The 15,980-nt window shown below is 37.8% G+C and overlaps 1 protein-coding gene across 4 annotated transcripts in view; it reads right to left on the bottom strand.

The window, feature by feature from the left end:
* DNAH11 (dynein axonemal heavy chain 11) overlaps nucleotides 1–15,980 on the bottom strand; it is a 368,316-nt gene that overhangs the window by 55,352 nt on the left and 296,984 nt on the right. For all 4 annotated transcript variants that reach the window (XR_007518405.1, XM_049893431.1, XM_049893432.1 and 1 more), the window contains one exon: nucleotides 831–1,035. Coding sequence is in view for 3 of the 4 variants with exons in the window: in XM_049893431.1 (XP_049749388.1) it covers nucleotides 831–1,035 (205 nt within the window). In the remaining variant the exon portion in view is untranslated. The remainder of the gene's footprint in view (nucleotides 1–830; nucleotides 1,036–15,980) is intronic.

Here is a 15,980-nt window from a genome sequence, read left to right as displayed (position 1 = left end):
TATATTTTTTTTCCCCAAAGAACCAGCTTTTTGTTAATCTTGTATTGTCTGCTTTCTATGTCACTGTTTTCTATTTTATCTTTATTATTGCCTTCTTTCTACATTTTAAGGCTTATTCTTTTTTTTCTTCTCTGTATTCAACACTAAATTTAATTATTTCTAATATTATTTCTTAGTAAATGTACTCAAGTCCATAAATTTCCCTTTAAATGCTAGCCATAACCAGCTACAAGCCATTTAATTTTTCCAGTCTTACTCTAATATTCACCTTTTTCATTCTTCTGCCCTGGCTAAATTAATCTATTATCATCTAATCTACCAGGCGACATTCCTGCCTCTATACCTTTGCTTTCTATAACTGATGTGCCTCTTGGCTTGTCCTAGTCCTATGTGTTAAACAAGAGTTACAGATAATCCATCTCATTTCTGTGGTATAATCCCAACTACCTAGAATTTACCAGTTGCTACTGAATCAACTCTGACTCATGGTGACCCCATGTGTTAGAGTAGAACTGGGCTCCATAAGGTTTTCAATGACTGATTTTTCTAAAGTAAATCACCAGGCCTTTCTTCTGAGGTATCTATGGGTGGACTCAAACCTCCAACCTTTCTGTTAGCAGTTGAGCATGTTAACCATGTGCACCATCCAGGGACTCCACCTATAATTTAGTAACCTTGAATCATCTAACCTTTCACATGTATCCTCACTCTTCTCAAGTAGATTACATGTTCCCGGAGGGCAGAAACCCTATCATATACTACTGTGTCTAGCAGTGTAATTCACACAAAGCAAGTGTTTGATAAGTGTTAGATGATTTAATATTTTTTACCTTAAGTTTCTCCAAATCTGGCCTTTCAATACTGACAACCTCTGCCAGCAGCTGGGCCTCCAGGCCATCTTCTGTGACCGTGAAATTGAGGAGGGTTGTCTGAGCTTGCAATTCTGGCTTATAGTGAGGATTTGCCAGTTTTGTGTGAAGGATAAGGCGAAAGTTCTTGTTAAATTCACATTCTTTATCTCCAATCCTGATATACCTAAAGGGGACATAACACAGGAGATGCCCATGAACTATACTCGATACTAAGGGGTCTCTCCATTCCTATATTCCAGTAATGTACCTAGGCCATAAGACCAGGTGATTCAGGATTTTTCAGCTGGTCTCAGTTTCCATAAAGTACGGGAGGCACAGTTGTATCATCCATTAGCCACTATATGATCAAGTTTCCTCGTATATAAAATGGTGGTAGTAGCAGTAATTACCTCATAGTGTCACTGTAAGAATTAAATACATAAATCATAAAAAACCAAATGAAACCCATTGCTGTTGAGTCAATTCTGACTCATAGCAACCCTATAGGACAGAGTAGAACTGTCCCATAGGGTTTCCAAGGAATGGCTGGTGGATTCAAACTGATGACCTTTTAGTGAATAGCTGAGCTCTTAACCACTGCACCATCAGGGCTCCTAAATCATATAAAGGACCTATAATAACAAATGTTAGTCTCTTTGTAATTTCTATGATTAAATTTATATCCCAGTTACCCAGGTGCCATCAAGTTAACTCTGACTCATGGAAACCCCACAAAAGAACTGTGCTCCATAACGTTTTCAATAGCTGATTTTTCAGAAGTAGGTCATTAGGCCTTCTGAGGTGCCTCTGGGTGGAATCAAACTGCTAACCTTTTGGTTAGATGCCAAGCAGATTAACCATTTGCACCACCCAGGAACTCCAAACTTAAACATTTGTTTTCTTTAAGGATAAAATAAAACTTGTATGTATGTATGTATGAAGGAGCCCTGGTGCCATAGTGGCTCCGTGGGAGAAATATGTGGCAGTTTGTTTCTGTAGAGATTTACAGCCTTGGAAACGCTATGGGGTTACTACGTGTTGGAACTAACTCAATGGCAGTGGGTTTGGTGTATGTGTGTGTGTATATAAAATGTGTGTGTATAAAATACTTCTGGCACCAGCTTAAAAGTGAGGCCCTTCAAGAAGTCCACTTTGTGGACTACACCTATGATCTCAGCAGTCATGCTTGTGTTTTACATTCCTGCTCCCCTGGTCTCAGGGACCAGGAGAGGGCACTTCACTCAAGCCGTCCTAACCAGACTCAGTTTTCCTGGGATAAGGGCTGGGACAGAGAGAAGGAAGAATGAATACTGGAACCCAAAAACTTTTGCTAAGGCATTTCTATCCTCTTGGTGAATCTAGCAGGAGAGAAAGCCTTTCCACATTTACTAAAGAAGAAGAATTAAACAAATACTCTGACTCCTCAGTTATCGACATGGTTAGGTTCCAAAGACCAGGTTGTTATGCAAAAATCTGTGGTTATGCAAAAATGGAGGATGCCCACATAAGATCACAAAATGGAGGATGACTACATCATTATGTAACTGCCAAATTACATCATTACATAATTGCCAAACTACTGAGAATCACGGCCCAGCCAAGCTGACACATAACCTGAACCATCACAGCCAGTGTTACTCTTGCCTTGCACCTCAGTTTTCATACTGCCAGGTGTACATTGTTAAAGCACAAAAAAGTAAGATGGTAGATTTTTCTCTATTGTAAATGTGAAACGTCAGATAATGAGACAGTCGATAAATGAGGAGTAGATGTATTCAGAAAGAAGAGCAGTGCTTCCATGGCACCCCTGTAGCCTGTAACACATTCTTTGATTGCTTAAGCTAGATTGAGGTGGCTTCTGAAATTACCAGCAAAATCCTGAACTAATGCACTTTTCTCCCTAAAATGAGGGCCTGATTTTTCTCTGCTTGCACTCCTCCTACCCCAGATCCTAGAAGTCTTATGTCTATGGACTTTATCACTTTGTCGCCCTTGTCCTCTAGTTTCTGGATGGTTCTGCCAGCGAAGGCACTAGCAGGAGATAACAATATCAGAGGAAAGAGGGATGGGGTGTAGCCACCAACCATGGTTCTGGTGGAAGCCATGACTATATTTCCTATGTGGTATGGTTATCTTTCCACGGCCCCAGCTATACCTTCAGGTCTAGAGGTCGTAAAGGCTGCCTGCTGTGGCAAATCCATGGGTGCCTCAACACCTCTATTAAAAAAAAAAAAAAAATTCCCTTAACTGTTCTCTCTGTAAGTCCTTTCTATAAATTGTCACTATGGTAGTTCTATTAAAAGATCCCTGCCCACCTGTGGCCTTTTTCTGGCCAGGAACTTGCTATGAGGATCTAATAGAGGGAGTTTTCCTTCATGTATCAGACAGACAGACAGAAGACTGAAATATTGGATGGAACTTCTCAAATTCTGAAACTTTTCTTCCAAAGTAGTCAGAAGTACATAGGAATGAAAGCTCATATAGGAGGCCTGGGAGGATTGCTGAAGTAAGAAACATCTTAGTCTCCTATTTTGTATTAAAACTTCATGAAAAGTCTAAATTCTTCCCTATTAGCTGTGTAAAATATTTTAATAGTACAGATATCATAATAATGCTAGAATGTTATCCAAAGTCCATATTATTTTTTAATTTAAATATAATATTTTAAATAACCACTGTCTCACTGATATTATGGGTAAGATGTTATTCCATTGAATTTATCAATTTTGTGAAAAATTCAAAAGAAAAGTCATGGTATAGCAGGCCAGCATTCAGGCAATGTTTCTTTTTATCCAAATGTCACAATATTTATAATTTTTTTCATTTGAGGAGAGATACCCAGGATGCCATACAGTGGCAATGTTTAAGAGGCTGCTGTCGGTGGAAGTTTTATAACTGTGTCTTGCTCTGAGGTTAAGACCCTTGTGTCATATGGTGGGGAAAGGGTCTCAAATCCAAGGGCCATTCTATTTTATTAGAGAAATTTTTGTGAGAAAATTTTTTGAGTTTGTAAAGGTAAGAAGCAATTTTCCTAAATCGCTAAAACTTTTATCACCTGCAATTGAACTGACTCTCAAAAGACTGATACATTCAATTTTTTTTTTTTTTACTAAACTTTAGATGAAGGTTTACAAACTAGTTTCTCATCAGTTAGTACACGCATTGTTCTCTGACACTGGGTAACAACCCCACAACATGTCAACACTCTCCCTTCTCAACCCCGGGTTCCCTATTACCAGCTTTCCTGTTCCCTCCTGCCTTCCAGTCCCTGCTCCAGGGCTGATAAACCCCTTTAGTCTTGTTTTTTTTTTCCATGGCCCTGTTCAATTGTTGGCTTAAGGGTGAACCTCAGGAGTGACCTCATTACTGAGCTGAAAGGGTGTCCGGGGGCCACACTCTCAGGGTTTCTCCAATCTCTGTCAGGCCAGCAAGTCTGGTCTTTCTTTTTGAGTTAGAATTTTGTTCTACATTTTTCTCCAGCTCTGTCCAGGACCTCTATTGTGATCTCTGTCAGAGCAGTCAGTGGTGGTAGCTGGGCACCATCTAGTTGTACTGGACTCAGTCTGGTGGAGACGGTGGTAGATGTGGTCCATTAGTCCTTTGGACTAATCTTTCCCTGTATCTTTAGTTTTCTGCATTCTTCCTTGCTCGCAAATGGGTGAGAGCAGTGGAGTATCCTAGACGGCTGCTCACAGGCTTTTAGAACCCCAAACGCTACTTACCAAAGTCGAATGTAGAACATATCCTTTATAAACTATGTTATGCTAGTTGGGCTAGATGTTCCCTGATACCAGGATCCCCACAACCCGCAGCCCAGTAGTTCGGTCCTTCAGGGAGTTTGGATGTATCTATGTTGTAAGTGAATTAGGCAGTGGTTGCCAGTCTATCTGATGCGTGTAGGGGCTGAGCCCTCTTTTTACAGGTACGGGTCTAACACCATCAGCTCATATTTTTTCATGTTTTTCAGTTGATATTTTTTCATGTTTTTCAGTTGATATCATGCCCATTAAATAACCATACATTTTATTTCTTCAATTTTTTTCTTTAAATCATGAAACAAGGTACAAGTAAACATTCTTTCACTCAACAGTTATTGAATACCTACACCATGCCAGGCTACCAGTCGATCTTCAAGACAAACACGGTCTCTGCTCTCACAGATGTTATTATTCATTATCTCATAATAAGCACTGCCGCTATTGTTACGTGCCATTGAGTGGGCTTCGACTCATAGCAACTCCATGTATAACAGAATGAAATGTTGCCTGGTCCTGCACCATCCTCACTGTTGTAGCCACAATGCATCTAGTTGAGGGTCTTCCTCTTTTTCTCTGACTCTCTACTTTACCAAGCATGATGTCCTTCTCCAGGCACTGGTCCCTCCTGATAACATGTCAAAAATATGTGAGATGAAGTCCCACCATCCTCGCTTCTAAGGAGCATTCGGCTGTACTTTCTCCAAGACAGTTTTGCTCATTCTTTTGGCAGTCCCTGGTATAGTCAATATTCTTTGCCAATACCAAATAAGCATTAAAAACCAAACGTGTTGCCATCGAGTTGATTCTGACTCATAATGACCCTACAGGACAAAGTAAAACTGCCCCATAGGGTTTCCAAGGAACGGCTGGTGGATTCGAACGGTCGACCTTTTGGTCAGCAGCTGAGCTCTTAACCACTGTGCCACCAGGGCCCCTAGAATAGGCATCAGGGATATAAATTCCACATACTGATTCATTCATTCATTCTTTAATTTATTCAGTCAATAAATAAATATGTATCAAGTGGCTGGCCACTATGTGACAGGGATATAAAGAACAAAGATCTGACCAATTAGAAAAATGGGCAAAGGATAGGAACAGGTATTTCTCCAAAGAAGCTATACAAATGTTCAATAAACACATGGAAAGATGCTCACTTTAATTATACCTGCAAAGGCCCTTATTCCAAATAAGGTCACACTCTGAGGTTCTGGATGGACATGTCTTTTGCAGGGGACACTATTCAACTCATTAAATGTGCCAAGAAATCAATTAATTTTGAGATTTGTGTGCTCTGTGTGTGTATAAAAATCAAAACAAGCCACCAGTAAGAGCCAATCTTGTTTTTGAAAGTAGTAGGTATGCAGGCCTCAGTGAGAGATCTTTCTAGAATAGTTGGAATACTTTTTATGTAAAGGGCCAGTTAATATTTTAGTCTTTACAAGCTACACAGGTCTCTGCCATATACTTTCCTTTGATTTTACAACACTTTAAAAATCATTGTTAGCTCATGGGTCATACCAAAACAGGCTGCCAGTTCCTGCTCTAGAGGTTTATACCAGTTAGTGGTTTGTGTAATCATTTTGCAAAGCAATCGTACTTAATCCCACTAGGTTTCCCTCCAACACCAAGCTACAATTTTTCCAATCAGCCACTATAGGTAACCATGTTCCCCTCTCTAGGATTTCAAGAAAAAAAGCATGAGATTGGCTAACATGGAGGATGGAGGTCCTGATGATTTTGCTTTTGGATGCAGGCGACAAAGACTTTTAACTGGTTCAGTATTTTAGAAAAATTTCCCAAATATCTGAGTTAAAGCAATGCTCCCTAAGATGACTTCTGGATGACCCGGAGGCTCTGCAGCTGTTGTGCACACCTACATGTACACTGAGACACTCACACATCCCAGTCTGAGAACCAGAAACATGTCTGCATGAGGAACAAATCTGATTTTCTCTGTTAAGAGACAGAGTTAATCGAGGGAACTCTGTGCAGATGGAACAGAGAAGGATGTCTGCCTATAAATTGGGTTTTACATCTTATGCTGAAACATTATTTTATAGGTTTAGATTTCCCAGGGACAGTAAATTACCCTCAATTGGGGTGTTTATGATCTATGAAAGACAAAAACTGCATAATGACTCCATGGGTTTTTATCATTGTCACTAGGTTAATTTTTGGTTAATCTCCTTCTTGGGAAAATTAAACAGACTGCTAATACTCTCTCAGGATTTCAGGGATCCAAAAAACAACCGACTTAACCAGAGGGGTAGGAAAACCAAATAGAATCACATTGTTGTTTCTGTGAAAGGCATGAATCTAGAGGTTACCACTTCTAGAACACCGAAGGCAGCTATGGACTTTTCAACTTAAACTGCTACTAGGACCAACGGCAAGTGTGAAGAGCAGCATTAAACTTGGATATGGCTACTGTCTTAAAACAGTGGTTCTTAACCCATTTCTAGCCCTACTCCTCCCACTCCCAGGAATAGGGCACACTGCCCTCTGTCACTGCATCAAAGTGAGAGTCAGGGAGTAAGGGACAGAGAGGGTCAGGGAAGAGTCTCAGAATCTGGGTGGAGTTGATCCCAGAGGGTTTTAATGTCTCTTCAAGGGAATGAGGTCCTTCCCCTTCCTCTCCTCATTGGTCGAGATTTGGTGGTTTGGAGGTGAGAGACCAATTATGCAATCTCAGAGGTGAAATAAAAATGATTTTTCTCAGTACAAACACCATGGTTGAATTGGCTAGGACATGGGGAAAGTAAAACACATTCTGCTTCACCTAGCAGAGTTCTTGTTTTAGAGCAAGAAGGGACTCTAGAGATGACTCAACTGATTCCCTTTCATAGACTCAAATATTTATGACTTGTCCAAGGTCACACAGCCTAGTGGCAGAGCTGAGACTAGAACCTGGGTCTCTAGACTCCTAGTATAAAATTCATTTCACTGCGCCATATCATGGGTCAGTTTGCTCTGTTTGATGGTAACAGCCTGTACCCTCAGCCTCTGTCAACCTAATAATTGATCACATGAGGGTGCTAAAAGAATATGGTTAATTCAGTACCAGTCTATGGCCAGTAGAGTAAAAATATAAAGATGCAGCTCAGCATACCCACCCTACTAATCTTTGTTTAGCAATTTTGTCCTTGTTTACAAGGAATAGCACTGACTTTCGAGGTATCCATCCCTAATCTAAGAGCCATAATTCCTGACAGATATATTCATAAAACAAGTAATTCAATTTATAAAATTTTTAAAATAAAGCACTCAATTTATATAAATGTGTTCTATCTTCTGGCTTTCAGGAAAGGAAAACATAATATTTTAAATGTGCTAAAATGCACACTAATTAGCTGAATGAATTGTTTTTTAGTAAAGATGATCATCTGCAAATACAGCTGAAGTATAAATTCAGCTTTTCATATGTCAGGTTTACATAAAAGTCAGGTACAAGAGAATATCAAAATTCTTTTAAAGTTTATTCAAAACCATGCCAAAAATTATCCAAGGATAAAAAGATGCCCAATCGACTCAACAACAATGGTTTTTTTTTTTTTTTTTAAATTTCTTCACGTCATAGAAGACCACTATTGTTATGGAGGAATAACATGTAAATTACATTAAGACCACTTGGACATTATATTCTGGCAATTCCACTTCTATGTACCCAGAGATCTAATAGCAGTGACATGAATAGACATATGCAAACCTATGATCACTGCAGCATTATTCACAACAGCAAAAAGATGGAAACAACCTAAGTGCCCATCAAGGGACGAATGGATAAACAAAATGTGCTACATGTATACAATGGAATACTATGCAGCCATAAAGAATAATGATGAATCCTTGAGACATTGTATTATGTGGATGAATCTAGAGAGCATTATGCTGAGTGAAATAATTTGATCACAAAAGGGCAAATACTATATGATCATACTTTTATAAGAAGAATAGATTTATATACAGAGAAAAATGTCTATTGGTGGTTACCAGAGATGGGGTGAGGGGGAGCACTCTCAAGATAGTAGACACTTGTAAGTTTTGGTGATGGAAAGATGGCATCGAACATGGGGGAAGTGTACACAGCTTGACCAAGGTAATTGAGGGTATAAGAGAAAAGGATGTCTTTAATAAAGGATATGACAAATATAATTTGGAAACAACACCAAGAACAACCAAAAAAATATGGGTGTGGTTACACAAATAGGTACATAGGCATATAAGTATATGAATATGTGGGTACAGATGTACGCACAGAGAGAAGTACCTACAGGCATATGTATATACAGGTGTGTGGTACATGCATGGACATCCATACACATAGCAAATTATATAGAGGACACAGGCACAGATACATCTTAGACATAATCAAACACCTTGCAAGATTAGTTTTTGGGGTTTGAAGACTTAGGACCATAGTCTCATGGAACAACTCAGTTAATTGGCATAATATAGTTCATTAAGTGTATGTTCTACACCCAATGTGGTGAATGGCATCTAGGTTCTTAAAAGCTTATGAGCAACCATCTAAGATACAACTATTAGTCTCTACTCATCTGGAACAAAAGAGAAAGAAGGAAACCAAAGACTCAGGGAAGAAAGTAATCTACAGGACTAACAGTCAACACGAACCATACCCTCACCTACCCTGAGACCAGAAGAACTAGATGGTTCTTGGCTACCACTACCAACCATTCTGATCAGGGCCATATTAGATGGGTCCTTATAGAAGAAAAATATGGAACAGAACTCAAGTTCTTAAAAAAGTACAGACTTACTGGATCAGTTGAGACTGCAGGACTCTCTGAGACTACTGCCCTGAGATAAACTTCAAGCGGTAAACCAAAATTATCTCTGAGGTCACCTGCTAGCTTAATAACAGATTGGCTCATAAAATAAATGTTACCTGTGAGTATTATGCTTGTTTTATATGCACGTACTCTACATTTAACCTAAAGCAAAGATAAGAAAGTTGGTGGGAGGGGGAGCAGGGAAGCAAGAATGGAAATGGAACAACCAGAATGGAAATAATGAGAATGTTGATGCAATGTGGAAAATGCAACCAATGTCACTGAACAATATATATAGAAATTGTTAAATGGGAACCTAATCTGCTGTGTAAACTTTCACCCAAAACTCAATAAAATATTAAAAAAATGAGTATCGTGTATGAGTAATGAGCGTCTTTAAAAAAAAAATCAACAATAGAAGATCAAATGGTCAAAAACTACTCTAAAGCAAAGAGGAGAAGGTAAGGGGCAGGGAGACTAGAGTATTGGAAATGGTACAACCAGAACAGAATTAATGAGAATAATGCCACAGTGTGGAAAAGGTAACCAATATCACTGAATAATTTGTGTAGAAATTGTTAATTGGGAACCTAATTTGCTGTGTAAACTGTCACCTTATACACAATATTAAACAAGCAAAAAACATTTGGACATAATTTCTTGGCTGATTTTCACAGCACATCTGTGATAAACATGGGGAAACATTTCTTCTAATTATTGGAATTACCTGAAAACCACAATATCGGTGATTTGTGAGAGGCAGCATTATCTGGATATAACCAAGATCAGGGTTTGAAGTTAGAGGTTACAATCTGGAGTTCCTATTGCTAATACACATGTCTAGAAACCACAGAACTATTCTTAAGACTTAGTTTAGTTACTGTTGAAAATGTCATCAGTCTTGGATCATGAAAATTTGAATGAATTTCTCTACAGATGAGATATTCTGAGTACTTGAATAAACATCATTATTTTTTACTGCCATCTAAAACCAAACGTAGAAAGCAACACATCCAATTTAGAATAAAGAGTTATTACTATGAGTTGGAATCAACTTGATGGCAATGGGTTTACTATGGTGAATCAGAATGTGTACTGGGAATAGCTGCTGTAGGAGTCTGTTTAAAAAGATCTGCAAAACCTTTCCATGATGCTGTTTGGAGAGAAATTTCCTAAGACATTCTAAGGGTCTTACTCTAAGATAGACAACTGAGATAGTTAACAAGTTCTCTGATCATATATACGAGGGATTCCCCCCTTTAGGCTTCATCAGGTTCATTTTGTCAAGGTAAAGAGATGGTGGGTTTAGAGATGCATAAATAACATATTCCCACCAGTTGGAAAAAAAAAAACAAAACAGGAGAATGGAAAAAAAAAAGTTTCAATGGATACAACCTCAGCAGGAAGGGCTGTGCAAGATGGTCAAACCCCTATCCTGAAGAAACGTTCTGGCTGAAAGCTGCACAGCTGGCATGATGTTCAATGAAAGGAAGGAAGGAAAGTCTTGAAGAGAAATGAGTTAATTGTTTTCTGCTTCAAACAGTGAATATAACTAACGCGTCCTTCTCAGATAAAAGCAAACTTCAATTAGAATTAAAAAAAAAAAAGTATATTAATATTGCCTGAGTCCAGGTACCATTGTACGGGGCGGGGGGGGGGGGGGAGAAAATCATAGATTATTTCTCTTTAGCTACATCCATATGTAAGTTTTTATTTATATGTCTATATATTTACTTAAATATTAAAAATGACATTGAAAATAAATAAATGCGGGTTCCATTTTTTTTAAAGATGATTTTTGTCATTTGCTTTCAGGTAAGACCAAACAAGTATTAGCAAGATGACTGTGAGCATGTATGCACAATGTGGCATTATATATATATATATATATAATTTTGATTAAATTTAGGAATAGAAAAGCTGTCGGAGATTTTTGGGGGAATGAAACTCTATTTTGAGCTTAGAAATCAGGAGAGACAAGAATGCTGAATTACATTATATAAGGGCCCAAATTAACTTGAAAATAAAACTTTTCTTACCCACAGGGACACAATGAAACAACTACATCACTCCAGAGTTTATTTAAAACCCATAAGCTTCCAGTACAAGAGATTACATTCTACCACAGTGTGGGATTTAATTCAAGATGGTTCCATCTTAAATTCCACTCAAGTACTAGAGTGACCTCATTCAGATTGAATTTCATCTCTAACACAATCTACGATATCAACTCCAAGAGCAGCAACATGACAATATCTGGTGAGCTGGAAAGTTGCTAACCGAAAGTAATTCTCATTAATCCTAGCACAACTTTTAGGAAGCTGAGTCATTACAAAATTATAAAATTAATAGCTTCTGTAAAATACTGTCTCCCTTTTGCTGCATTACTTCTGCACAACTGAAAGTTTATATTATATAACTAATATTTATATTAGTAGTTTTAGGTTTCTTTCTAGGGTATGCTCCTTAAAAATTGTTATTAAACCAATGATTACATGAAAAGTAAATACAAAATAAAGTATAAAATGTTTTTTTTCCCAAATATTTGTTTGCTCAGAAACAAGCTAAAACACATCTTCCAGTAAGGTTACTCTGGTTAAGATTGAAGTTAAAAAATCACTTCAATAACATTTGGGGGGATTTGAAAAATTTAAGAGATATAATTTTATGAAGACAGTTCACAGATCAGCAACTACTCTAATATGTAATATGTAATTCTTAAATTTTTCCAAATTTGCTTTGGAAAAAGTACATGTTGGTAAATCTTCCCAGATATGTTTTCTGTCAATTGATAGGATATATTTTATTTTAAATTAGGAATGTCTGGAGTTTGGTGGATTTAATTATTTGTAATTACCCAGCTGTTGTCAGCCTATGGCCATTTTATGACAGTGGTATCTACTGTGTGGGGCAGGTTCAACTGTATATCTTCTCAAACACAGATTTAATGTGCTATTGATGAAACCATTACTAGAACCAGATTAAAGTCTGGCCTGATGTATTGGTCCACAGGGAGCTGTCAGACAGGAAAAGAGTAATTAGTATTCATTACTTCATACTCCACAACATTCCAATTATTAATGAACTTCAACTTTTGGACTAGGCTATATCTATCACAAGAATCTTCTCAGGCATTCATTATTAGGAAGAATAAACTAACATCGGTTTAAAAAAAAGGCCCTCCAAAACAAACAGAACTAAAATAAACAAAAACATTATTAATAGTTGAAAGCTTCCTGAGGGATGATTTTCTTGCAGGAGTATCAAAGTGTTAACTCACCGACATTTGAGGAATACAATAGAGCAAAGACATTCTGGGTGAATGTACCCACTCCACAATCCCTGTGAGAAGCTTTCCCCCCTTTTTCTTGTTTTCAACCTTGTCCTCACAACACAAAGGGAAACACGTTTGTAATCCCGCAAGGTAATCTTACAGATAGTGCAACGTAGTATGTACACGGAGAAGGGGATAGAAAAATCAGTTAAAGTGTTCATTGTTGGAGATCAGAATAAGGAAGATCCATTAGAAAATTTACAAATATGTGGATTAGTTTGAGATGTAGCCAAAGTAAGGTCAAAGTTTTCCTGCTTCTCAGCGATTGTAGGTGATGGTTGCACAACACAGCTAATGTAACTGATATCACTGAATTGTATACCTGAAAAATGTTGAATTGATAAACATAAACATTATTTTATATTTTTTACGACAATAAAATTTTTTGGTTTCTGTTATTGCAAATGAGTGTCTCTATTATTAAACAGAACTGTATCATTTTCCTATTTTCTTTCATATTGTTTTCTCCCACATTTTATTTACTGCATTAAAAGAAATAAAAATATTCATATTTCAACAAATCCATTTTTATTTTTCCACATCCCTTTCTAGTTTGCATATGTACAAATATATATATATTTACAAGTTTCTCATTTAATAAAAGTTAAATAAAGCAACAAAAGAGGATTGCTTTATTTTAAACATACTTCGCGTCAAGTGGAAACAACAGTCACCAAAATATCAAACTTGATTCTGAAGTACTTTTTAAGCTTTTATAAACAAACACTATTCTTAAAACTTAGAATGTCCTCAAGTGTTTCCATTAAAAAATAAAAACCACAAACCAAACCTATTACTGTTGAGTCAATTCCAATCATAGCGACCCTATAGGACAGAGTAGAACTGCCCATACGGTTTCTAAGGAGCGGCTGGTGGATTTGAACTGCCAATCTTGTGGTTAGCAGCTGAGCTCTTAACCACTGTGCCACCAGGGTTAGGAGGTGGAAATAGTTCCTCATAGGAAGAGGTGGCTGATAGTATTAAAGACAAGAATCTTTTGTATTATAAAAATAGCAGAAGAGTCAAAGTCCCTAATTCAGTTAGCTGAAAGACTGACTCTACCTTGCTTATACATTACAGGTGAGCATGTAAATTTGTACAAACACTTTGGAAAAAAATTTGGCATTGCCTTTTAAAACTGACTGTGCACATACTCTACAACTCAACTATTCCACTCCAGAGTATAAATTCTGAAGAACCTCATATTTAGTTGTTTCTTAATATTTGCATATGGAACCTGCTATACAAAAACCAAAACCAAACCCAGTGCCGTCGAGTCGATTCCAACTGATAGCGACCCTATCGGACAGAGTAGAACTGCCCCATAGAGTTTCCAAGGAGCACCTGGCGGATTCAAACTGCCAACCCTTTGGTTAGCAGCCGTAGCACTTAACCACTATGCCACCAGGGTTTCTAATTTGCTATAGTGCCAGAAATAAAAGTCTATGCTTTTGTTATTTTGTTTTTATTTTGGTTAACCATCTCTTTAAAGGCACACAGTATATGATTTCTATCCTTAAGAAACTTGGAATCTAATTAAGGACATAAAAGAATAAAAAAAAAAAAGAGTTAAGCATAGTTGTTGTTTTTAGGCATCGTCGAGTTGGTTCTGACGCATAGCGACCGTATATACAACAAAATGAAACACTGCCTGGTCTTGTGTCATCCTCATGATCGTTGTTATGCTTGAGTCCATTTCTGGAGCCACTGTGTCAATCCGTCTTGTTGAAGGTCTTCCTCTTTTTTGCTGACCCTCCACTTTACCAAGCATGATGTCCTTCTCTAGAGACTGGTCCCTCCTGATAACATGTCCAAAGAACGTGAGACATTGTCTCACCATCCTTGCTTCTAAGGAGCATTCTGGCTGTACTTTTTCCAAGACAGATTTGTCCACTCTTTTGGAAGTTCATGGTATGTTCAATATTCTTTGCCAACCACCACAACTCAAAGGCATCAATTCTTCTTCAGTCTTCCTTATTCATTGTCCAGCTTTCGCAAGCATGTGAGGCAACTGAAAACACCATGGCTTGGGTCAGGTGCAGCACCTTAGACCTCAAAGTGACGTCTTTGCTTTTTAACACTTTAAAGAGGTCTTTTGCAGCAGATGTGCCCATTGCAATGCGTCTTTTGATTTCTTGACTGCTGCTTCCATGTAGATCCAGGTAAAATGAAATCCTTGACAACTTCAATCTGTTCTCTGTTTATCATGATGTTGCTTACTGGTTGTATGGGACACAAATAAAAGCAAAATGACCCAGCAAAGAATTTCTATGTATGGGAGGCATTAATTATGGAAAATTTCCTGGGTTAAATAATGGCTTTTTTTTTTTTTTTTAAATGAAGTGAATTTTGGGTTCGTGGAAAGAAAAGGTAAGTTAAACGGCACAGCATAGGAGGGGGTTATCTGTATGAAGAAGTAAAGAGAAAAAGGGGTTGGTAAAAGGAAGTGCAGAAGTAACAAGCATCTGTGGGTTTCACTGGAGAACTTCAATTCAATATAATAGGCAATTGAGAAATCTTTATGGGTTCTTGAGCAGGTGAGTTATAATTATGATAACAGATAATTATAAACGATGTTGGAAAAAGATTATTTTTGTCACTCTTTGGGTTGGAGAGAAATGAACAGAGAAAGGATGCACAATTATTACTTTGGTAAGTATAAAGAAATGAAGGGCTGAACTAGATTGGAAAGTATAACAATGAAAGCGTAGATTCCAAAACATCGATGGGAAAATAAACATGGTTTGGGAAAAAACAGAATGAAAGACTTACAGTAGGAAGAGTAGATTGGAAAAGTAGCATTCATAACAGCTCTGCTAGAAGAAGGATGTTATTGTTGGTAGGTGCTGTCGAGTTGGTTCCGACTCATAGAGATCCTGTAGGACAGAGTAGAACTGCCCCAGAGGGTTTCCAAGGAGCAGCTGGTAGATCTCAACTGTCGACCTTTTGGTTAGCAGCCGAGCTCTTAACCACTGCACCACCAGGGCTCTCATTATCATATATCAATGACAGTTATTTGGAAAAGTTGGTTAAAAAACTAGGTTTCTACATATTAAACTTCATATACTCGTTACCATCGAGTCAATTCCAACTCATAGCAACCCTATAGGATAAAGTAGAACTGCCTGCATATGGTTTTCAAGGAGCAGCTGGTGGATTCCAACTGCTGACCGTTTGGTTAGCAGCCAAGTTCTTAACCACTGCACCACCAGGGCTCCAAACTTCATATAGTCATACAAAAAAA

This window comes from Elephas maximus, chromosome 8 (genome assembly GCF_024166365.1).
Source record: "Elephas maximus indicus isolate mEleMax1 chromosome 8, mEleMax1 primary haplotype, whole genome shotgun sequence".
Lineage (NCBI taxonomy): Eukaryota > Metazoa > Chordata > Mammalia > Proboscidea > Elephantidae > Elephas > Elephas maximus.
The sequence above is the reverse complement of the archived record's forward strand: the minus strand, read 5'-3'. Positions and strand labels throughout refer to the sequence as shown.